General features: G+C 39.7%; 1 protein-coding gene across 8 annotated transcripts in view; it reads right to left on the bottom strand.

Moving 5' to 3' along the window:
- Lama2 (laminin subunit alpha 2) overlaps positions 1–24,768 on the bottom strand; it is a 573,571-nt gene that overhangs the window by 120,172 nt on the left and 428,631 nt on the right. For all 8 annotated transcript variants that reach the window (XM_028877376.1, XM_028877370.2, XM_028877371.2 and 5 more), the window contains 4 exons: positions 21,566–21,664; positions 12,370–12,481; positions 7,526–7,688; positions 5,681–5,891 (listed from right to left, as the gene is read on the bottom strand). In XM_028877376.1, coding sequence (XP_028733209.1) covers positions 5,681–5,891; positions 7,526–7,688; positions 12,370–12,481; positions 21,566–21,664 — 585 coding nt within the window. The remainder of the gene's footprint in view (positions 1–5,680; positions 5,892–7,525; positions 7,689–12,369; positions 12,482–21,565; positions 21,665–24,768) is intronic.

Genomic DNA, 24,768 nt, shown 5'->3' with positions numbered 1-24,768 from the left:
TTCCCCAGCGAATGGTTTTAAATGAATGAATGAAAGGGAAGCGTATGGTTTGTGTTGTGTGTGATGCAGCTCATTGAGCTACTGTGTTTCTGGAAGATTCAGTGGAGTATTTGATTTTTGTGATTGCCACTTTTTTTTTTTGACAAAAATCCCAGGAGAAGTTCCAGTGTCACTGATTTCCAGTCACATCTTTGCTTCCAAGGGTCTGGAATTCTTTACATAATAGCCACTCAGCCCCTAGCTCTTATATAAATGTATGTAAAGGTACATTGTACACAGAAATTCAAAAGTGCTCTTCTCATTGTGACTTGCTTGTAGTAATACACCAAAGTCATTTAAAATACTATGTCAGGGCTGAAGAGATGGCTCAGAGGTTAAGAGCATTCATTGGCTGCTCTTCTAGAGGTCTTGGGTTCAATTCCCAGCAACTACATGGTGCCTCACAACTGTCTATAATGCAATCTGGTGCCCTCTTCTGGTCTGCAGGCATAGATGCAGGCAGAACACTATACATAATTTTAAAAGATACTATGCCAATGGCATGTTAAGCAAAGAGCTACATCTATTTCCATTTACGTAAAGTACAGAGTATCTGTTTAAAGTTTTTATTGGGTCAGTTCAGGGAGCCAACTATAATGTAAGTGTCACAATGTGTTCTTTATCGCATCTTTAAGCAAATGATGATCTAGAGAGAGCAAACAAGTTTTAAAGGTGGCTGATTTTCAAATTAGATAATAGACTCCAGATTTGAAACAAGGAATATGGAGATTTGGAGCTCCAGAGAAAATTTTGATTTCTCTTTGCTTTATGACATTCTTTTGTTCTTATTGATTAAAATAGTATTTTTATATTTGTTCTGGCCATCATTTGGGGCTTGGAGGATCCAATCAGAATTGAAGATATATTTCTTATGACTCCTCTGGAAGAGTATTATGGTATAGATCTTAAATGTTCAACAAAGGTCAAATGAATCACTAATACAAGAAAGTAAAACATTTATCACGTGAGTCTTCCTTTCTCATTCTCCTCCTCCCTTTCTCCCTTCCTCCTTCCAGGACACCACAAGGTGACCATCCTTCCTCTATGCTGATCTTCCTGCCATGATGTTCTGCTCTGCCATAGACTGCAAACAGCGGAATGAGTTGGCCATGGACTGAGACTGCTGACAGATGAAACTTAAATAACCTTTTCCTTATCCATTTTTTTTAATTTTGTATTTGTTCTGCCACAACAGTGGAGAGATAACTAACACAGAAGGAGAAAGAGCATTAGGCAATTAATGTGTCAGCTTAGATAATCATGAGATTAGTGTTATAAAAATAAATAAAAAGGAATGAGTAAAGATGGATGTAGGATATGGAATACATGGGCTGGAAGCTCAGAGTGTTTAAGAGACAAAAAAGAAAGGCCCCTATATAGAGACAGTTAGTCTTTAAAATTACGATAGGGTTGGGGGAGGACTCATGAAGTCACACCCCTGAGGAGTTATTGGCAACTAATGGCTGCTGTGGGAGGGAGAACCAATTTTCCTTAGGAATGAAGCCCCTGGTAGGTTACCCAAGCTCTAGCCTATGGCCCTGTATCTATGCATACATTGGTAGCTTTAAGTGGACACAATGACTTATAAAAAAGAGACACATGAAGTTGGGATGGGAAAGTAGGGGTGTATGGGAAAGAATTGCAGGGGACAGAATGAGTGATGGCTTTGATTAAACACATTACACGCACTCATGAATTTCTCAATAAAAATAATAAGTATTCCATAAGATAATAGTTAACTCATTCTGCTTAGATATCAAGGTTGATTATACTCCTACCTTTACTTTCTAGCTAATAGATCTTCATCCCTTCAGAGCCCTTCAGGATGACTATTGCCCATCATTTTTGCTGTGGTTTATCGGATAGCTTTTGTAGGAACCTGTAAACACCACGTCTCTATCTACCTTTGTGTAGCAACTTAGTTTTCTTTCTTGCAGTCTTTTCTGCAGTCAAGTACAAAGAGTGGGCACTGGAGCAGAGGGTTCACTGAGTCCCTCATCTGATCCCCCACAGTTTCCTCTCAATGGCTAGAAATTTCCTTCTAACTCAGCCACCACCAGTAGCTTCTGTTCAAAGCCTTCTGTGATCTCATCCCAAAGTGCATTTCCAGAGCCGCCTTTCACTATTGACTTTTATGTAGCCTGTGAATGAGCCAGCCCACGCTACTTGACATTTCCTACGATCACCTGGTACCTTCACAGTTCCATGTTGGAGAGCATCTTCTCCTCTCATGTTTATCAGTTTCTCACAATTTTTGGTGTGGTGACATTATGTTTGCAAATATTTTGTTGACCCTCCTAGCCAAATAAATTATAATATTAAATATAGGGAAACGATAGATTTTTTTCATATAATATTATAATATAATATTATAATATTAAATATAGGGAAACCTAGATTTTTTTTCATATTATAAGTTTGATGCAGTTAGTTTTTATTCATACTCAACCTGAAATGACTGGGTTACCAACAGCAGCCAGATTTGCTAGGTCAGTTTACTCTCTTGGCCTATAATCACACAATTTAATAACACAAAGTTCGGTTATCAGTTTATAGGAGCCCTTAACAAATCCTTTAATGTGCAATTTTAGTATATGATTCCGTAATTTGTTTGCTTCCTATAGTGTTTAAGCTATAGACAAAACTCTTTAGTCACATAACCCAATTTTCTTGTAACTCAAGATTTGGAATCCACTTATTCCCACTGGCTCTTTATGCCAACATTCAACCACATATACTCTATTCCAATTCTACCAATCACGAGTTCTCTGTCACACATGTTACCTCTTTTCCAATATTGCTTTTCATGTGCCTGTCCCTGTTTCTGAAATGTTCCTCACCCCTGCTTCTCCCGGATGGTACTCATACTCTGGGCCCGGAACAAGTGTCAGCATCTCCATGCACGGGCAGGTAAGCTGCCCCTACCCACCTGGATCACTTGCATGATTATCACTGCAGTGCTCAGAGTGACGGGTTTGTTTGCCTGTGTGTACCTCCAAATAGTTTCAGGTTATTAAAGCCATCAGAGTTGCTGTTTTACATCAGGGTTTCTTAGACTGGAGGCTGCGTCTGAGTCACTGGAAGATTTGTTTTGTTTTCTTTGTCTTTTGAGATGAGGCTTTGTAATGTAGCCAGTATAGTTTGGAACTTATTAACCTTTTATTTCTGCCTCACAGGTGCAGACATCACAGGTGTGAGCCACCATCCCCAGCTTTGGAGGATATTTTTAAGAACAAGGTTACTAGCTGGCCATTTTAAAATAAATAAACAACTATCCCTTTGACTTGGGTCTTAATATTACCTTAACAGTAGGTACAGTACAATGAAAGTTGAAAGCCATTTCATTATTAAATCTGCTGTGTACGATATAGCCACTGTTTTCAAATCTATGTGGCTAGTAAGTGAATCCAAGGATCTTAGGAATAGACACTAGGTAACACCGTAGGCCAGCCTATGTAGATTCTGCAGGGGAACCCATGAATCATGGATACTGTCTGGTTTTTTTTTCCTTCCTTTTTTTTTTTTTTTTTTTTTTAAGTTTCTCAAGACAGAGTTTCTCTATGTACCCACCGTGGCTATTCTGGAACTTAATTTGTAGACCAGGGAGGCCTTCAAATCATGAAGATCCACCTGCCTCTGCCAACCAAGAGCTAGGATTATAGGCGTGTGACACCACTTCCTGGTAGATACTGTCTGTTTAATGAATTCTTCAGTCAACTTTTGTTTTACTCTGTGTGTGTGTGTGTGTGTGTGTGTGTGTGTGTGTATGTGTGTGTGTATGTGTGTGTGTATGTGTAAATGTACATGTGTACATGTGAAAGTTAGAAAACAACCTGTGGGAGTTAGGTCTCTCCTTCCACTACAAGAAGTCAGTGGAATTGAACTCAGCTTTTTAGGCTCTTCCTTACCCACTGAGCCATCTCAAATGGCCCTAAGTGGCACTTTTTAAAGGCTAGACTGGCACCAATCTTAATAGCTCTACCAATGTAAACAAACAAAAAACACCATACTTTTTTCATGATAATCTACTTAATTCACCTGTCTCATCCAGAAAGTATTTAAATAAGCCTTTATTACTTAGTGAAGCACAGCCTATGAAATAAAAATACAGAAATGATGACATGGAACTCCAGGGCTGATGGCAGAGGCACAAGCATCTGCCAGGGTGCTCAAGAATGACAGCGCTTGGTTTTACACATCACTCATGGGAGGAGAAGCCGAGGCCCCCCTTCAGTGAGCCGTGGTAACTCTTCCTGAAATAATTCTCCAATGCTTCGTAGGCTTCCCACCCGGGGAATTTTAATTTCTTAAACTGCTGCCATAAAATGAAGAGGTAGACCTACGGGTAAGCTACGGCACTAGGGTGCCATGATGGAGCCCGTGACAGGACAGCCTCAGCATTTTTTGACTCTCCAGAGACTGCTTTCTCTTGATTATGGCTAGTGTATCACTGGTCCCCAAATTGGTTAAGAGTAGATACATTACTTACAGTGAAAGTCCACCTCCTCAGTCTCCTACCACTGTGACAAGGCTAAGTCCCAGAAGAGGGAATGTCTCCCCCAGTTTTTCCTTTAATTTACTTTTCTCAGACCCAAAGGAAAAACAGATCAAATAAAAGAACAAGAACTAAAATGTGTGGCCGGTTTAATTCTCTGTCAGTGACACTCAACAAACATTTTAGAAATCGTGTGCAACGCTGGAGTATTGAGTTATTGCTGATTGTGAAATTCCACATTAGCAGAGCTGTGGGTTTCCTGCAGCATTCAGATCCGCTGGGAAACTAACGGCAAGAGGTGGATTGTGTATGGAGAGAAAGGTGTTTAAGCACCAAACACATTTCTGTGCCACTGTGTACATTGCATGCACTCTCAGAGGACCTAAGCATTGTCCGTCCATGTTATGAGACTGAAAAGCATGAAAGGAAGGAAGAAAAGAAAAAAGTGAGGGAGGGGTGGAGGGATGGAGGGAAAAAGGGATGCTGCAAAGAACCTATTTTTGTTTTAAGCTCAGCAGAACCCTGGTAAATGGTGACTGGTCTCTGTGAGGGGAAGGAGGGAAAATAACCCAGACTCATCTGTCACGTTAGTCCCATTAAAAATGTCATTGTCCATGAACACATTCCAGAGAAGAAGGGAATGAAGGGTCCCCCGATCTGGTCTCTCGGGTCTCTCATATCCTCAGCTTCCACACATGCAGAGGGAACTGTAGCGATGGTTTGTAACCACATCTCTGAATTCAGTTTGTCAATCAGGTTGGTGAATTGCAAAATTATATGACACTGGGGCTTAGCAATCATCTTTGCATGTTCCCTTATAATGTACTCATTGTAGCCCTTGGGAATGGATTGATCCCATCTGGATTTCTAGGTGGTAACATGCTTGTCATTGACATGGAGGTTCTCTGTCTCACAGGGAAAAGCTTCTTCAAGGCCATCATTACAAACCTTCCATAGTCTGAGTGACACAGATGGATGGACTGACAGACACACACACACACACACACACACACTGTTTTGTTTCTTAGAAGACCTCTCATAGTCACAGTCTTGACCTTTGTAAACATATGCCAACTTCACTATTGTAGATGTACTCAACCTTCTCCCCATTCGCAAGACAATGATGAGAAAGCTCCTAGCTCTCACCTCCAAAATGGTCATGTTTTTTTGATTGGCAGCAGACAAGCGATTAGCATCTCGTGTTTTCTCTGTGGCTTCTCTCAGTAGATCCCAAGCATCATCAAGTTTGTCCTTGTAACGTGCCAGCTTCTCACGGAGGTCCTTTTCCATTTCTTCATTCTTGGCTCTGGGCTCTCCAACCAGCCTGTTTATTCTCTTCGCAAGGCTTTCTGCTTCCCTGCAAATACCCACAGCCCCCAAGTGTACATCATAAGGGTTTACTTACATTAAGCTATATTATGAGGAGATGCTAACACAAAAAATTAAATGTATCTGAAAACACACCAACAGATTCACTATGCACTAAGTCAAGGTGAACTGGTGTCTTATTGTGGCAGAATTCTAAATTAAAATTGAAAAGACACCTGTTAAGTTTAGTAGGAAGCTTATACTTTTAGTTATTTAGGGGTATCATGCCATGATCACAGTGTGACTGACGAAAGGAAAAGTTTTGTTTCGCTGCATATATAAAGACAAACAGATCAAAATGCCAGTTGTCCCAGCACAATGCGATACTTTCTTTGACTGTGAGGAGTGACTGTTTGCTTAGGTAATTGTAGATAGAACTCCCAGGATGTGGTGATATTTTACTTATCAGTCAGGGTGTCTGTGTATTCAAGGCTTTACTAGGGAACAGAGCCAAGTGTGATACACACCTGTAATCCCAGTACCAACCTTAGAGACCTGTAGGTCTATACAGAAAGGCAGTGACAAGGAAGTGAGGTAGCTGGGCTAAGAGCCAATGACAGGGCAGAAAAGCAAGGCACATAAAGGCATGGATAGTAGCTCAGATTTAGAAGATGCAGAGCTGGTAAGGTAAAGTTGGCCAGTGGCTATTTCTATTTCCCTGACCTCTAAGGCAAGCTTTATTTATTAAAGCACAAATAAAATATCACCACACCAGGGCTTTGTGTAGCTAGCTTAATATCATAATTTTGTTATTTTTGTCTTTTTTGTTTTTGTTTTTGTTTTTGGAGCTGACGACTGTACCCAGGGCTTTGTACTTGCTAGGATCTACCACTGAACTAAGTCCCTAAGCCCCTTAATTTTAATCTACTCTACTTTTTCTTACAACTCAGCAATCTTGAAAGTCCTTGACTTAACTTGCCAGGGTTTCCTAAAATGGCAAACTAATGATGGCCTAAGCAAAGTGTGACTTATTTATCATTTATCAAAGTAGGTGGTCATCTCTTCCTCCTCCTTTTTCCCCTTCTCCCTGCCCATCTTTTCTTTTTCCTTTTGCATCTCCTTCTCCTCTTCTCTCCTCCCTTTCCCTTTCTCTATTTCCTCCTTTGAGACGGGGTTTCATGTTCACCTGGTTGGCCTTGGATTTGCTATGTGGCCAAGGATGACCATGAACTTTGGATCCTCCTGCTTCTCTATCTCACAAGTGCTGGAATTGTAGGTGTGCCATCATGTCCAGCTTATGTAATGTGGATCAAGGTCAAGTGCTGTGCGTATAAAGCAAACACCTACTAGCCAAGTCATACTTCTAGCCTTTTAAGCTTATTGATAGTTCCAACACTTCCAACACCAGTAATTAGGAAAGCAAGCCTACCAGCCTACTTATGAAAGGTAACACCAAAAACGTTCATTTACTTATTATTTTATATATGTAGGAAAAACAGGCTTTGAATTAATTTTAAAGCAAAGTAGGTAGAATTAAATGAGAGTATGAAAAATAAATAATAACAAACATCCCCGGAGAAGAAAGGAAACCGTGTTCTGCTCACTTTTGGGGTAGAAATGTAGTTAACACTTAATAATGCTGTTCAATTGATCAAATGAAAAGACCTCAGAAAATCTACTCACACCAGCTCATCCTCAGCCTTTTCCTTCTGGGTTTGAAAATCTTTACTTCTGAGTTCTTTCAGCATCCAGTCAATCTCGTTCTGAAGCTCTTGCAAGTTTCTCTCCACGGTCTTGTCTTGACTTTCTAATGTTTCATTTAGTTTTACAGCTTTTTCATTTACAGCTGTCGGGGGTAAGGCAAATTTTGTAAATTAGGTAATGAAAATGTCACACGCAACACTTACCATTTGCTGGGTGTTCCTGCTGAGAATCAGAGGCAGGTACCGGTAACAGTCACCAACAAAGAGGAAAATGAGACATTAATCTTCTTTTGAGAAACCACAGTAATTAAAGTATTGTGTGTCTAGCCTCAAATGGAGGACATATAAATAAAGAAGAGATTCAGATTCTCTTCAGGGAAAGGTAAAAACTAGGAGAAGCAGAGGTTAACACCTTGTGGCTGAACACACAAGATCTTTTGCATTGTTAACCAGCCATATCCAGTCACTTTTAGAATACTGAGACGGGAAACGCTATCAGCGGTGAACTCACTGAACACTGACCTGCCTTCACACTTCTACAACTCCCTCGTCTTCAATTTTTAAAGGAGAGAAGGAGCACCAGTTTAGAGAGGAGGGGAGTAGATTGGGTTGGAGAGATGCACGCCTTCAGCACTAACATTCATCCTGGAAGTCTGTGTTTACCATGCAGTAAATGGGGTTTCAAGCTGCGCTCTTTGGAATATTAGGATTCTCCAGGTGCTTCAAGTACTCTACAAATGATGTCTTTTCTGCCAAGAAACTGCTTGATAGGTTGGTGTTCTGGGCAAGATTTCATTTGGAAAAAGAATTCTCTGTCAAATAAAACTTTAAAAACGTGGTGAATTGAAACAGTTACATAGCTCTATCATTCATTTTAGCCTCACGTTTTCTGAATGTTCTATGGGACATTAATTTGGTGAGTTGAAGGGAGATATTTTCTCAAGCTCTTTGTCTGTTGAATATATATTTCTATAATATTACCCATGAAAATCTTCGGAGTGAAGAGTCTGGCCTGCCCAAGAGGTATTTTCTAACATTTAGAGGTTTATCTGAAGACCTCTTTAAGATGTGATAAATCTTGAACTTTCCTTATTGAACAGTTTTTTTTTTTTTTTTTTTTTTTCAAATTTGCACTGGGTAGAGCTCCCAGCTCATGTGCACACAGCAGTCGGGGTAGGCTTTGAATAGGTGGCTCTGAAATGTCGTACCCCGTCCAGAGGTAGCAGCAGCATTTTAGACATGCAGATTCCCAGGCCCCACCACAGATCCACTGAAACAGAGTCTGGGAGCCAGAGACCAACAATCTGGTGTTTGACCAACTCCTCCAGAAGTTTTGGTGCCTCCTGGGTTGTAAAGAACACTGACAAGTGCAAGAAGCTGACTGTATCTCACCTGCTCTTTTCAATCACCCCCTTTCCTTATAAATGTGTTTGGTTAGAAAGTCGCTGTAGACAACACTTGTTCCTGAGTGTCACAGCTAAAGGCCTAATGATTCATTTTCCTTCCAAAATCTTAATGCAAAACTTAAATCCTGTGTGATGGTAGGTAGAGATGAGGCCTCTGCCACCTTCCAATGCCTTTTATAGTCTGTTCTCAAAGATAAATCTCTGCAGAGAAGAATTTGGCAGGAAAAGAATGACCAGAGAAAGAGAATAAGGAAACACAGACCTTAGCTGCATCTTTTGGAATGTATATGTCACATCTTTTCAATTAAAATATCAAGTGAAGGAGTAAAGAAATTAATGGGCTACACAAAAATGGCTGCAATATCATGATGCTGCATTGAGAAAGAAATATCATTTGTATGTAAGAGGGGCTGGGTCAAAGGTCAGTGGTAGAATATTACCCAGCATGGACGAGGTCCTCAACTCAATCCCCAGCACTGGGAAGAAATCTAGCTTGAGCAAACAAGGTTTGATCCTTCTACAGCTTATGTAGGTGGAACCAGAACTTAAACTAAAGATGAATATGTTATTTAATCCTTTATTCCAAGGTATATAGTGTCCCTTTCAATACATTTCCTACAGAGTTGAAAAGAATTGCAAAATAGGCCACTTGAATTTACTCTACTTATTCTGATCTTATTTCAGAAGAGGGTTTTATGATAATTAAAATATTTTTAAAGACGAGGTAAAATCAATATAAAGGGAAACCAGAGAAAAAGAAAAAACAAGAATGAAGGAAATATTTATAGATAGAAAGCCACGCCATACTGTTTGTTCTGAAATATCCTAAATCAGCTTCAAATCATGACAGCGGCTGGTGCACAGCACAGAATAAATGGAGTCTTCTTAAGGGAAGTAGGCAGCATCCATGAAAGAAAACAAACCAGCTCCTTGGAGGAAGCAAATATGTTCTCCATATTAAATCTGAAAAGCCCTCCTATGAGTAAGTTTATCATGGAGGAAATTTGTTAGTCTGTTCTGGGAAACAGACAAAAAAGATGTCTAGTACTAATTAAGTTCTACTATAAGTCACGGCATAAACACTAATGGGGTTGATCTTTGTCCTTCATTAATTCTAACCCATGAGATAAAATGCAGTTCACTCATGAGCTGATCAAGAGTCATGGCACAGTAGATATAAAATTACAGTAGATATAAAAATACATTGTGGTTGAATAGAAGTTGATTGTCTGTGAAGAGGCCATGACTCATAATGGGAGACGTTATGATAGATGAGCATTTCATATATCTAAACAAAACTGAAACAGACAAATGCCAGGCTGAAGCATTCACTTTTCCACAGCAATTTACTGCCACTAATAAAACACAAAAGGACTCCTGATTACCCTCATTACTGAAGTTTAGGCGAAGGAAAAAAAAGTGTGGCTCTGTAGGATAACCTATTTAATTTTTAGGCAACTCCTTTCCCTCCTCCTGTTCTTTCTTTCTTGTCTTCCCTCCTCATCTCTTTTTCCTCTCTCCCCTCTTCCCTAAACTGTTAAGTCTTCTGTGGCCAATCTCATAGAATACCTCAGCTAGAATTTAGCATATTTCTGGTATATACAAACTTGAACTTTGATTGTGAGACTTGCATTAATTCTACCAAATAGTGTCTGCTGACAGAAATGAGCCATATTCCCATTTCCCCAGCTCCAGCTATCCCACACCACACCTTACATGAATTAGAAAATGGTGTTGTCCCTGCACAGATGTATTCGGGTCATCTGACCAGTGCCTAATGTGGGGAATGAGAGCTACCTCTCATGATTGACAATGCTTTTTCGTCTGGTGTACAGACCAATCGATGTGGCTAAATGCTAGCTTTACACTGCCCCTAGCGGTGACTTTGTGTGGTGTACAAACTGTAAGATCCAGAACACAACAAAAAGACACATAAAAAGCTCATGTTGACCAAATTAGCAGCTATATCAGTGTCTCTGTGTGGGTTGGGGGTAAGAGTGGGGGTGGGGGAGTCATTTGCAAAGCAGAGAGAAAGCAGTGATGAACTGACGTCCACTAAAGCGTGTATTAGCTGTTATGTTTACAAACAAGTGGCTTTAAAAATATGTATTTTACTTTATTTATGTGTATGCACAACTTGAGTGTTTGTATGGATACCAAGTGCATACAGATGCCTTTACAGACCAGGAGAGGGCATCACATCTCTGGAACTGGAGTTACAGGAGGTTTTTTGAGCTGCCTGAGTGGGTGCTTGGAATCCAATCTGGGTCTTCTGCAAGAATGGCAAGTATTCTTAAGCATTGGCCCCCCAAACAAAAGCAGAAATGATTTTAAAATGAATTACTCAGAGGCTATTGGGTGTTGAGGGTTTGAAACTTCAGACAAAAGATGGGAAAGGTTACCTTCAGAGATATATGTGGAAGAAAGCAGCTCTCTGTCATACATCCATTGTTTGGGGGCATTTTCAAATAGCATCAGTGGGAAATAATACCAGGCAGAACACAACAGTTTCATGGACCAGAGCATGGAACACAGTGAGTTAACTGAGATAATTTTCTAGAGAAAGTAACATATTCCACCTCAGAAGAGACTCATCTAAAAACACTGTTGCTCTACACAATAGGGGAGTCAGTCATTATTGATGTTGGACCACTGGTCTGAATTTGCCTTGAAGTTTAGCTCATATTCCCTCTATTTTTCTATATCACAAGGCAAAATTGCAAAAGCCCGCAGCTTTGTTGAACAATAAAGATGTTGAACTTCTTAAAGAAAAGAAGCCACTTTATGAACCTTCTGAACATGCATGCATATTTAACATTTATTTATAGAGACTGAAGTGCTAAGGACTTCTTAGTCTGGGCTTTTGCCCAAAGAAGTGGCTTCCATTTGAATTCTCAGTCATATTAGGAGATGCCAAGAACTAATTCCTAGGGAATTGGGGACTACATGCCAGGGAGCCTCTGGTGAACTTGTGCAGCCAAATCCTGAGCAACAGATGTTCTCTCATAACCTGTACCAAGTACTTGAAGGACCATTTTGAGGAATGAAAAAGCAGTGCTCATGTACCAAATGGAATTACAAAAATAACTTTTAAAGGGAAAGGATTAACAAACTGTCAATAGCTTTGACTGGAAAAATAGCCAAGTACAGGATTTCGATTTACTATTTAAGCATCCTAGAATTGATGCCTATTCTACACCATAATCATTAATTAATCAACGGCCACCGATCATTCAACTCCATATGCTGTAGATTTCAGACAGTCATGACCCCCAATATCTCAACCAAAACACTCTTCAAACCTAAGACTTGAATTTAGAAATGACACCTCATTACAAAGGAATTCCAGTTCCATGCAATCCCTTCTTTAATTCGATTGTAGGGGAAAACTAAAAATTAAAACATGATTTTCTAATACCTTCAGCATCCCGGACAAGCTCTTTAATGAATTCTTCTAAGGATTTTGCTCTTGTGTTGGTCCTCTCAGCATCTTGACCTGTTTGCTCGCCATCTGCTGTCACTTTGGTCGCCTAATGGTCCAGATTTAGGAAAAGCATAATTAATAGAGATGATGAAGTTAGAGCTAGATAAACTCCCACTGGCTACATTTTCCTTTCAGATTTTACTTTGAGCCAAAGGCAATCGATGAATTATTGATCAGATGGACCGGCAACGACACTCTGTGCTCAAGTATACAATTAAACTTTATTACTTTTTCCATTAAATGGAAATCAGAGAGCTGCATTTGGTCCGGTTAAAACCCCCGTTACGTGCGATGACACAAAAGTGTTAATACACAGTTATTTGAAGTGTCTTCATGGTTCTGATACCAAAAGTCTTTAATGGAATCATCAGCCCCTGCATGTTGCAGTTTTGTCTGTACTTTATTTTTTGAAGCCCTGTGGTATGCAGCAATGATCTCTTGAGGGAGGAACTGGTCTTCTGTCTCAATAAGCTTGATCCTACGGATTTAGTTTAGATCAATATGCTAATTAAGAAACAAAGGGGGTGGGGAGTACTTAGCTACTCAGTAGTTACATGCCTGTTTTGTAACACTCCAAAGATGCCAATAAAACATTAAGACAGAATTAATACTTGTTTTCCTATATGGCATCGCCAGATATATGGCTGCTAATCATGGAATCACACACCATGGTCAATAAAATGAAATAGAAGCCCCCAAATAGCTCTACCTTCCAAAGCACAAACCTAAACATACATGGGTGACACTGGAGATGCCTTTGACACAACAGGATAGATTTGAAGTGTTCATTGCTGACATAACACAGTCAAGTACAAATAGACTGGATGATTTTAAACATTTCTTTAACAGTAATACAAGGTCCAGAGCACAATTGGCATGGCTTAAGCTTTGTTTCTCTATGTAATAGGACTTCTCTTTTGTTAAAAAATGCTAGTAATCTAATTATTGACAACCAGAGAATCAAAATGTGCCTCTGTGTGATATTGCATGAGGTTTAAGTTTGCATAGCAGTAACACTCTATGGCCATGGTTCTCAACCTGTTGGTCGCAGCCTCTTGGGAATGACCCTTTCACAGAGTTGGCCTAACACCACCTTGTATATCACATATTTACATTATGATTCTAACAGCAGCAAAATCACAGCTATAAAGTAGCAATGAAAATAACTTTATGGTTGGGGGTCATGGCAGCATGGGGAAGTGTATGAAAGGGTTGCCGCATTAGGAAGGTTGAGAACCACTGGGCAGTCTTGTACTAGAGTGCTTGCATTCCAGGAATGACCAGAGAATTCCTTTTTCTTTTTTTTTTCCAAATAAACACACAGCGGATTTTACACAGCAAATGTTTGTTTGGCCAGCACAAAACATGGCAGGAGATACCATAGGAATTGCTCTGCATTTTATTTTTCTCCCCCAGGGGCAACAAGAAGTTGAATTAATGGTGGAATCTGAACTCCAACTACTGTTACATAATTTTTAAATTTCCAAGTGTTGACATCACAAGGATGAAAAGTGAAGAAGCCATTGGAACCATTTAAAACTCTGTTTGCAGCAGGTAGCAAAGACCTGGAGAATACTAACCAATGTACTTAATGGTCTGATTTATTCTTCTGAAATATTAATAATGGGATTGTTTTACTTTAGATTTTTGACAATTCTTTTTAGAAGTAAACTGTGCACATAATTTCTAAGTATCTCAGTTGCCTGCTTCCATGGTAATTGTTAAGAGACCCAGTAATTTCTTTCAAATCAGGTCTCTGTAGCTATTTATACCCGAGTCTTAGATGTGTCAAATAATTTTACACACACACACACACACACACACACACACACACACACATACCACACACACAATTTTTTCAGTGTTACTTTTGATTGCTGACTACAGTAAACTATTTAAGATATTGACAATCTGAAATATCTTAGAAGTTTCTGTGCTCTAAACTGTACCCTGACCCTGCACTCTGATGATACCACTCTGATGTTCACATGTCGCAGAACACCATAATGGATGGGATCTACAATATGGTCATCCTTCAATACCTTATGAGTGAATATATCCACCAGCAGCACCAGTATACCCTACTACACAGAAAATATATTTTTGACCTGACATTTATTTGTTGCTGTAACACCATCTTTTCTATATTACCAACTGATCACATAGTCACACCATCAGGTACACTAATCTGTAAAAATTTAATACAGCTAATCCTTAAAAATGTTTGTTAGTATGCTCTCTCATATATTTAGATAGCCAAGAACATATCCATTGTGTTCTTCTCTTGGCTTACTGCATTTATGGAGCAGTGTGTAAGAGACTCATTAACAAACACTTTAAGTTCACATCATACCAGTACTCCAGTATCATTCAGGTGAGAAACACAATTGCAAAGGTGATCACTAAGACCATGTGGAATGAGTCTCCCTGGCACCCTTTCAGCACATCACATAAGCCAAAGCAGTCCCTTCTTTGAATCCCTTTGTTTCTTATTGTCTTTACCCAGAATGAGCTTCTCCTTAACACTCTCAGAGACTTGACTTTCATTCTTCCATCCCCTTTAATTTTTTTCTCTTCTTAGCATGGCTGTTGATGGGGTTCTTAACTAGCCCTCCAGATTTACTGCAGACAAGTATTCCCTTTTTGGAATCACATTTATTTTAACAAATAAATAACTGACTTACCCACACAATGACTTCCCCTCTCCTATAAGCACCACGAGGGCAAGTTTTGACCTGTGGTGTTCATCATTTTGTATCTATCTCTTAGTATGGTGATTAACTTTAAAAAAGTAAATAGTCCAAAGATGTGGTTATATAGGTGACTAAACAATTTTCCTCATAAAACTTGCCATCGTTGTTAGACAATTTGCTGTATCTGTCTAATTTTCACCTTTGGGTGCTGGCATTCTGCCCCACTTCCTTTATTCCCAAGCAAACTGGTCATGGTATGTGGCAAATTGCAGAGGGTCTAAAATGTCGTATGATTGGCTGGTATAAAAATAATCAAACCAGCCACCCTTCTGAAGTGCTAAAGCCTGCTGGAGGAATCCCAATGTCATTCAGACTGACCATATGCCTGGTGCTGTGCTTGCCAGTGAATGTGGATGGCAGAACAGGTTTCTGGGCATTTCTCACTGTTCACATGAAGCTGCTACTTAGGAACTGCAGCTGAGTACTTGGGAGGAGAGCCAGGCAAGAAGCCCTCCATTTGTAGGGACACCATACTCTATCTCCTAGTCTCTTGGTAACTCAAAGTTGTAATGACATATGAGACTCCAGGATGGTGAAGGCAGGGTGGAGACTTAGGATAGTTGGAGTCCTCAGACAGTTTAGGGCTTAATTAGGATGAATCTCTTTGGCACATACAATAACTTCTTCTCTCGGCTACACTCCAACAGAGGAAGAGATGTGAAGTCTCTGGTACCAAGACACTGGCTTGGGTGTATTGACACACTAAAGGACAGGTTATACAGTCAGCCTTTGACAGACAGATTCCATGCAGATTTACAAGGGCTTCCAACGCTTTCATCTCGGTTACCTTCCTCCTAGAGAGACACATCAAAACACAGGCCCTATTTCTACAAGGTAGAAGTGAAAGTATGGGAAGCTAAATGGTCTACTTGAAGTCACTGGTAGGGAGGTGAAGGGAGAAAGCACAGATTTATTGGCTTTGAATTTTTTGTCTCTGCCAAGTGCTATTGCACATCTATCAAACACCCAGGTGTATGAGGGAAACATACAAAAAACATCCAAAGCAGGAAGAAGCCATGGTTGCACATTCAGTGTACTTGTAAGCATTTAATAAATCAACACACTTCAAAGTCCACATCAGAACATCACCTCAATATAGATATTCCAAAACATGTCTCTCATTATACTGTAGCTAAGTCATCATCTGGTCAAAACAACCCCAGAACAGACCCTACAAAGGGAAGCCATTTACAAATGCTCTGTAACCCAGGTCAGTGGACGCTGGCAGAAGTTTCACTTAGGATCGTCTCTGCCTTCGAGTGCTAGGGGATGTGTCTTAGCTTTGTTTATTCCTAAGAGTACCAGACATCATCATTCCTACTAGGTGTCATCCTTCCAGACAAACTGCAGGGGGTGAAACTCATAAGGAACAAGTTCACCCAGGACAGGCTGTTGATATCTACTGACAGACGCTAAGTATCAGCTGATAGGAACTGCCTGTGGATTTGGTCTGGGTGTTCTTTTGTTTTAGAAAATTGCCATTCCTATCTCTTAGTCATCCTCCCTCTTCATGGTTGTCTTATCCTTTGATTATTTGACCAATACTTATTATTATCCTAATATGCTGCACACTTATCCTCTTTGGTTTTCTTACTTCTAGCCCAGCTTGAACACTGCAATCTTTCCAGTGTTCCTTTCCAAAAATGCTTTACGTACCAACACATCGCTTCTAATTATCTTTTGAAAACATGCTCATTCAACTAGGTTGTTTTCCCCCTGGCTTTTAGTTTCTGTTGATTTATTTTAGAGTATTTATATACAGACAGCATGCTTGACCATTAGGGAGACATTAATTTACTCCTGAATAGTGTGGCTTTTACCTCCCTGTGGTAGCTCAAACAGGTCTCACCATGCCTCTTACATTCTGCACATCATTTTCTTGGTTGGATATTACTAGTGTCTTTCATTACAGGCTTCTCTATGTTAAAACAAGAATCTAATGGAGCAAATCTAACTGCATAATAGACAACATTGCTTAAATGCCATCCACCTTTGCATCTGCAGACTTATATTGTTCTTGCTATAATTAAATTTCAGATTTAGTCATTTACATAATATTTTCAAGGGTCATCTTTAGATACTACCTGCATTGTATATCTAAGTGGCAGTGACTCACTCTGCAGGCAAGCTGTTGGACCAACAACACACAAGGAAAGATACAGGAAGCTGTCACCTGGCTCTTTGGAATGGTGAGGGAGACACTTCTAAGGGTATCTCTTTTTGAATATGTCCTGTGTCGATTTTCAAAGGTACAAGCCAAACCAGCATGATTTGCTATATATACCCTCACCCCCTTAAAAATACAAGAGAAAAAAAAATAAAGGACAATGCTAGCAACTTGAACTTTAATTTTTGAAAAATGAAAATAAAGCATCATAAACACATGCCATTGCAGGCATTTAAATATTGAAAAACTAATTTTGTTATATTGTACACCCTTCATCTTCTTTAAGCTTGATTTTCAATAGATAGTAAAAGACAAAGCAAGCAAAGCTAAATTTTGATATTCAGGCTGTTTCAAGTACTGTCTTCTCATAGAATATAAAGCACATGGGAAGAAGCTATCAAAGAAAGTATCTAACTTTATATAAGTGCTGACTCATTTTAATACAGTTTTTGAGAAATTCAAAGTCAGTGCTGATTTTGGATTTGTCTACATTTTTTTGTAGCTACTCTGACACTAATCCTTTTAGCCAGGAATGTTAGGGAAATAGATTTCTCTTTTAAAAATGAACACAAAATATGTAAGTGCTTCAAGGCAAAAGGGCAGGTGTTACACCAGCTTTGCAGAGTGAAAGTGCATGTGTCTTAACCAATGTAAAGACTAGGAATGGAAGCTTTAGCTATAGGCAACTTTGAGAGCATGTGGACCTCAACCTTGGCTGATGTCAGAATCATCTGAGGTGTTCATGAAAATCCCAGTGCTCAGGCTGGACCTCAAGCCAATAGTATCATGATTCCCATGGGTCTGGGACCTCACCTGGGTAAATTTCACAACGAAACCCTAGTCCGAGACAGTAGGTATTGGAGAACAAGAAGTTGTAGTCATTGCATGGATTACGCTCTGGTCCAATCACACGACTCTTTGCTTGGGCCTTGGCTGTGTAGTCCACTATTGGATACCTGAGCCTTCTATCCTTCTGTTTATGATTTCATATGCTTCTATAAACATTCGACTTTTCATGTACCTTGATCACCTGAAGACTCTTGTTAGCTAGAGCAACTTAGGAAGATGTGATTTCTACATGGGGCACGGCACTATGGAAGAAGTCACGGAAGGGCAAAACACTAAGTAGAAACTAAAGATGCAAAAATAAAGCTACTTTTCATTTAAACAGCCTGGCAGATATACTGAAATAACGTAAGATGTTAAAAATCAAGGGCACTGGGGACTGGATATAGGGAAACCCTCTGCACTATTTTTGTAGCTTCTGAAAAAAAATCTAAAAAATATATAATACATTAGGTTTATTTTTTAAAATTTATCATTGAAATCAAGTATGGATCGTAGTATAAAATGAGAAACTATGAACTTCCTAGGATATAAGGCAAGAGAACAAACATACAGAGAGTCTTGGGTGATGGTGATGACTTCTGGGTTAAAATACCAATGGATACACTAATGGGGAAATGTTTTTGATAAGCTAGACTACATTAGAACAAAAAACTCCCACACTTTTTAGAAAATGAAAAATAAGCCATAGAACAGAGAACTATTACCCATCATACAAAGAACGCTTAAAATCCAACAAAAAGACGAGTTGTGGAGAGGGCTGAGTAGGTAAGGTGTGTACTGCACAGCCATGAAGATCTGAGTTTGGATCTCCCGCACCCATGTTAAAAAAAAAAAAAAGCTGAGCATGATATTCTGCTTCTGAAATGGCCCAACCCCCCAAATCTAACAATACCAAGATTCATTAAGGGCACAGAATGATAGCAACTTCCATCCAACGCTGCTGAGGATGCAAAATGTTCTACCCAGTTCAGAAGGCATGGACACTTTCTTACAAAGCTAAACACACTCATTTAAAAAACACTCCAGCAATTATGTTGCTTGATATTTACTCAAATGAATGGAAAACTATGTCCACACAAAAATCTGAACGGAGATATTTATAGTCAGTTTCTTCATAGTGCTAAAACTTGGGAGCAATCAAGACATCCTTCATTAAGTTCATGGATAAATCAGCTGTGATGCGTGAAGAGAGTAGAATGTTTATTATTCAGAGCCAAGAAGTAATGAGCTATTAATCCATGGAAGGATGGAGAGAAACCTTAGGTGTATATAACTCAGGGGGGAAAGGCAGTCTGAAAATGTTGCATCTATGTTTCCAATTACATTGTATTCTGGCTAAGACCGCCCTATGGAGAGACCCTAAGGGAGTGAAACTATTCTGTAGGATATAATCATGTTAGATATTGAGTATTCTACGCTTATATACAATATGCAGTGGCAAGTGTGAATGTCAAAGCATGTTACAAATTTTGGGCAATAATAATGCAGCACTATAGGTTTATTGACAATGAGAAACATCCCATTCTAGTTGGAAAAGTGAACAGGGAGGCAGTTGAACGTGGGAGTGCTGAAGAGGTGTAGAAACTCCCTGCACTTTCCATTCCATTTTGCTCTGAGCCTTTAACTGTTCTTGAAAGACTTCTAAAGATATACAAATTTAGTCTGCTGAAAAGAAAAAAAAAAACACATGGGCTGAGACAGAAAAGAGATCTGACACTTCTGGTGAAGTAGTCGTCCTTGTCTCTAGACTGAGATCACTAGTCTGCACAGGTTCGGTGAGAGCAGGGTCTGCACCAGCTCCATTGGCACTGGTATCTGCGGGTTTGTCATAGTTCCTGCAACAGTGCGACCCAGCAATCAACTGGCGAGTGTGTGAAACACACCTGTTTCATGGACTTTATTTTTTTCTAATTGTTCCTCACCAGGCTAAACTATTCTACTTTTAGTCATTTCTCATGTATGCTTTTGTTCATTTACTTCATACTTTATTATGTATTTGGACAAAATTTTATCATCCTACATACACCTAAACACACACACACACACACACACACACACACACACACACACACACACACACACACCAGACTGGTCCACAGGGTAGGTGGAGCCTCATTAGTATTTTTCATCTGCCACCCCATAATCTGGACTTTGGATATGGTGGACAAACAGATGGGAATGAGTCTAACTGAATGGAGTTTAGCAAGACTTGTTTAAACTATCTTAACTGGTAATATTCATGTAACAAGTCAAAAGTTACTAATCATTAAATAAACCAGAGTAAGCCTCACTAACTTTAGCCTGGAGCTCTGTTCAGCCTGCACATTCTGCATTGGTGGGCTGAGTCTTTGAAAGGGGGTTTCTGATGTGCTTTGGAACCTCGGGACCATGGTTTAGCTCTGTGTGCTTAGAAGCTGTTTGGTTTTCCTGTAGGGCTCTCCCTGATGCAGTTCATAGGGCAAGGGCCAGTGAGACTAGAGCTGGGTCTGCTCGGGACCCTGACTTTATCAGGTTGTGTGGCCATTGTTAATTTATTTCCCTCTGCCCAGCCTTTCTTTAAATAGACGAGGTAATCTCCAAGAATCTTCTAACTGCAACATTTTTCTTCATTTACATCTAAGTTTATGTAATCGCCTGGCTTCTGAGTGGCCGGCCAGTTTCCAGGTGCATGCATTCTTCTGTCCACAAGATGGCAGACTTTATGCTGTTTTCCCCAGCTGCCAATGGTAAAAAGAACTGCAAACTTCTTGCAGTTTTGAAAATTTAAACCTACCAATTGCTGGGGAAAAGTCTGATAGAAGCAGCATGGATTTTACAGCCTGACTAAATGGGGTCTTAAACGCTCCAGATTTTGACAATAAAGATTTCGTTTTCTGAGTAGGAGTACTGCTTGAGACTGTTTCTGTAAAAATGCAAAAATTCCCATCGGATTAGACACAACAAGTATTTTCATTTGTTTTTCTTTTCCTTTACATAATCAAGGTCAGAGTTTTTGAAACAGAATTGATTAAAAAAAAAAAAACTTTTACAATGGAGGCTAATAGGTAAAGTCCTCAAAATATACAATCATCATTAGCCTTTTTCCTCGACCCATGTCAAGTGTGTCAATGTAGTTTATTTTAGTGTGTGTGTGTGTGTGTGTGTGTGTGTGTGTGTGTGTGTGTGTGTGAATGGAGGGGGATACTGGGAAATAAGAATTCCTTTGGAGAAGAATTAGCCAACCATTATTTCGGGATCTCATGCACAAAATTGAAAACTAGAAAGAAGATATCAGAACAGCGCTGTCGTATTCTTTACTTGGAAGGAAACCGATTCCCTAAGGTCTATGTGCTTAAGGAGACTCGTGGCTTTTTCAACTCACCCTGCTCAGCAGCTCATTCATTTCCGTCACGAGGGTGTTCAGATTGCCCTCTGCCACCTGAATGAGCCTCTCCGGTGCCCGCTGGGGTGAGAGCAGGTGCTGAAAAAGATTTAGACCATATACATCTTAGTAAATGGTTTGGCAGCCATCCTAGGGTCGGGTGGAGCACATTTTTCCTGTACACACTGAATACTTAGCATTTCTACCCTCAGTAGAAGAGAAACTACTATAAGTGGGCACTTACTCACTGACTACCACCCCAGATACTCAGGTAAATATTAACTTGCTGCAATTTATTGAGACATTACTGTGTTCTAAATTTTTTTTTATCCCCTTTTCCTCCCAATTCACTTCTTATAAGAACTTCGTGAGGCAAAAGTCACTCCATTTTCTGGATGAGAAAACTAGGGACTGCAGAGAGTTTTTACGAAAGGTCATCAGCTGGTAATCGGTCGTGCTTAGAAGGACTTTTGGATTTGAGGCTCCCTTTCCAATCCGCATAGCTGTGGCTTACAAGCGAGAAAGAGAATGGCCCCTGCTCCAAGGACTTTTTCTTGCAAGGCTGGTCCTCTGGTCAAGATTGGTAGGAGCTGGCCTTACACACACAGCTGTGCCAGATTCCTCTACAATTACAATCTACTTTTAGACAGGGCCATCTTGTGACAGTGATGAAGAGAATGAAAATTAGTTCACTCTGTAAGCTTGTCGAAGGCAGACAGTTCACATCCTTGTACAGATCATACAAGTACCCCAATGCCCATTCATGCCTAATAGGAGGAGGAATCATCACCCTTTATTAATCACAACTTTAGCCACCCTCCATTCTTCTGCATAAGATTCACTAGGAAAGTATTTAGAGCTTCACTCCCACTTTCTAATGGCTGAAGGGACTGCAAGCCCCTGCATCTGGGAACCTGTTCCATTCACAGAGGCCAAGTACAAGTCTAAATGTTGCATGTCATTCTTTATGCCTTCTCAGTGAGATATTTCATGATCCCCCATGTTGCTTAATGTCAATGGTGGTAATAAATAAATAAACCCAGATTTGGCCATCATGTGTACTGTTTTGGTGGGCTTTGGCTAGAACTTGGGAACCGTAAGATGAGAAATATAGTTCTCAAAGGCTGTGAAATACCAAAATAGGATCCTAAGTTTTCAGATAATAAATGTATTATTGAAAAAGAATTTAGGTAAAGAATGAAGAAAGACTAGAATTTAAGAATTATGGAGGTCATTTTCATGAACTCTAAGATGTAAGGAAGGGGGGCAGGTGACAGAAGTCTTTGGTATTAGTGACGTTCAGGGGTAGAACCTCTTCCAGAGGGCCTACAGGAAACTCACCATCCATTGATGACATATTAATTTTAAAAATGTTTATGCTCAACTTAAATATTTGCTTTTCTAATTTGTTTTCCAGTCTGCATTCTCTCTCTGTGTTGAAAGTAGCTGGTTGGCCTCCTTTTCATACAGTGTTCCATGTTCTTGAATGTGAGACAGTGAGGCAAACAGCTGTGGCCTAGCCTTCAAGGCTGTCCTTTATATTGCCCTGTCCTCTAGAGTTCCAGCCTTATCTCTCACAAGCAGGCCTGACTTCTAATGTCACCAATGCATATCTCTGTCATATGCAAGTGGCTCTCTTAAGCAAAAATAGGTGGTAAGAGTGTGGCCGGGGGCCAAGGAGGCCTCACTACTGGCTGACTAGATTCTCTCCTAAGGGTTATTTTGGTCACTTCACAGTTGGAAAAGATGTTCCATCTCAAAGGCCCTGAAGTCATACTGCCTCTATTCACATCTCCCCTCTACACTTAGCCATGCGAATGTGCTTCAAGCAAAACTTCCTCAAAACTGTCTCCGTTTTCCTACTTAAAAAAATATTTACTACAGTACTTTTGTTTTAGTTACTTCAGACTATTCCAACAAAAATTACCACAGACTAGGTGGCTTGAACAAAATGTACAGTTTTGGAAGCTGAACAGTCTAAGGTTGCCAACTAATTTGGTTGCTGGTGAGGACCTGCACATGGTTATCTTTTCCCCTGTGTTCTGAAATGGCTGGCAGAGAATTCCTCTTCCTGTTCTTATGAGGCTAACATCAAATCATGCGGGCTCCATCTTCATTCCTCAGTTTAATAATGGTGACCTCCCAAAGATCTGATTTCAAAATACCATCACAGTGGGAACTAGGGTGTATATAGTTCACAAATTGATGGTTTGAAATGCTAGTGTATAAGGTAATGATGTTATCAAGTGTGCTTTTGTGATAAGGGCAGACCCTTTCTGCTTGGGATTGTACCCCTTGAAATATACCCAGAGAGCTCACAATTCTTGCTATTTATGAGGCCAGAGCAAGGAATTACATATATACAAGGAATGAGCCCTTACCAGACACTGAGTCTGCCTTAAACTCGGGTTTTCCAGCCAGCAGAAATGTTAAAAATGCATTCCTATTGTTTATAAGCTAGCCAGTTATGGCCTTTTGTTGAATCAGCCAAACAAACTAAGACCAAGTTTCAACATAGAAATTTAGGGGGGGGGGGGCATAACTATTTATCAAAACTCCATTTTACTTCTTGGGTTTTTGTTGTTGTTAGAAGAACATAGTATTATAATACACATACAATTCTAATTATATAACTTTTCAACAAATGTTAGGTATTTTTACTGCCATCATTAAGGCTATGGTGAGGATTAATAAAGAATATTAAAGGATATATCCTCTAGAAATGTATTTGCTGTCAGCTAGTGAATGAAGTAAAGATGTCTCCCTCTGGTCCTCACCAGCACTTTTCTTCCTTTTAAAACCTTCTCTGCCTCTCAGGTCCCAACAAAACTATGCTCTCATTACTGGTGGTTTCTCTAGTTGCCCTGAATCTTACCTGTTTTTTCAATTTTTGTGCTTCAAATCATTAGAAGGCCCATGGTAACTATATATTTTGCTAATGACTTAATTATCATTTAACTATTTCTTTTTAAACAGCAGAAAATGTATGTAGGCTCCCTGAAGATATGGAAAAACCAGAGGAGTTCAGAACTACACAAGGAACTGAGTGCAACTGGGAGCGTATGACTTATCCATCAGTACTTGAAAATTGAGTGACAACATGCAAGTGACTTCTCAGTCACTGGAAGTCACATTAATTTTCTAAATGTCGCTTCTAGCCTTTCACGGATTGAAAGCATTAGCAATGTTTTGGAATCGTGTGT

The sequence above is a fragment of the Peromyscus leucopus genome, chromosome 8a (genome assembly GCF_004664715.2).
Source record: "Peromyscus leucopus breed LL Stock chromosome 8a, UCI_PerLeu_2.1, whole genome shotgun sequence".
NCBI lineage: Eukaryota > Metazoa > Chordata > Mammalia > Rodentia > Cricetidae > Peromyscus > Peromyscus leucopus.
Note: the sequence above shows the minus strand (reverse complement) of the source record. Positions and strands in the feature narration are given on the sequence as shown.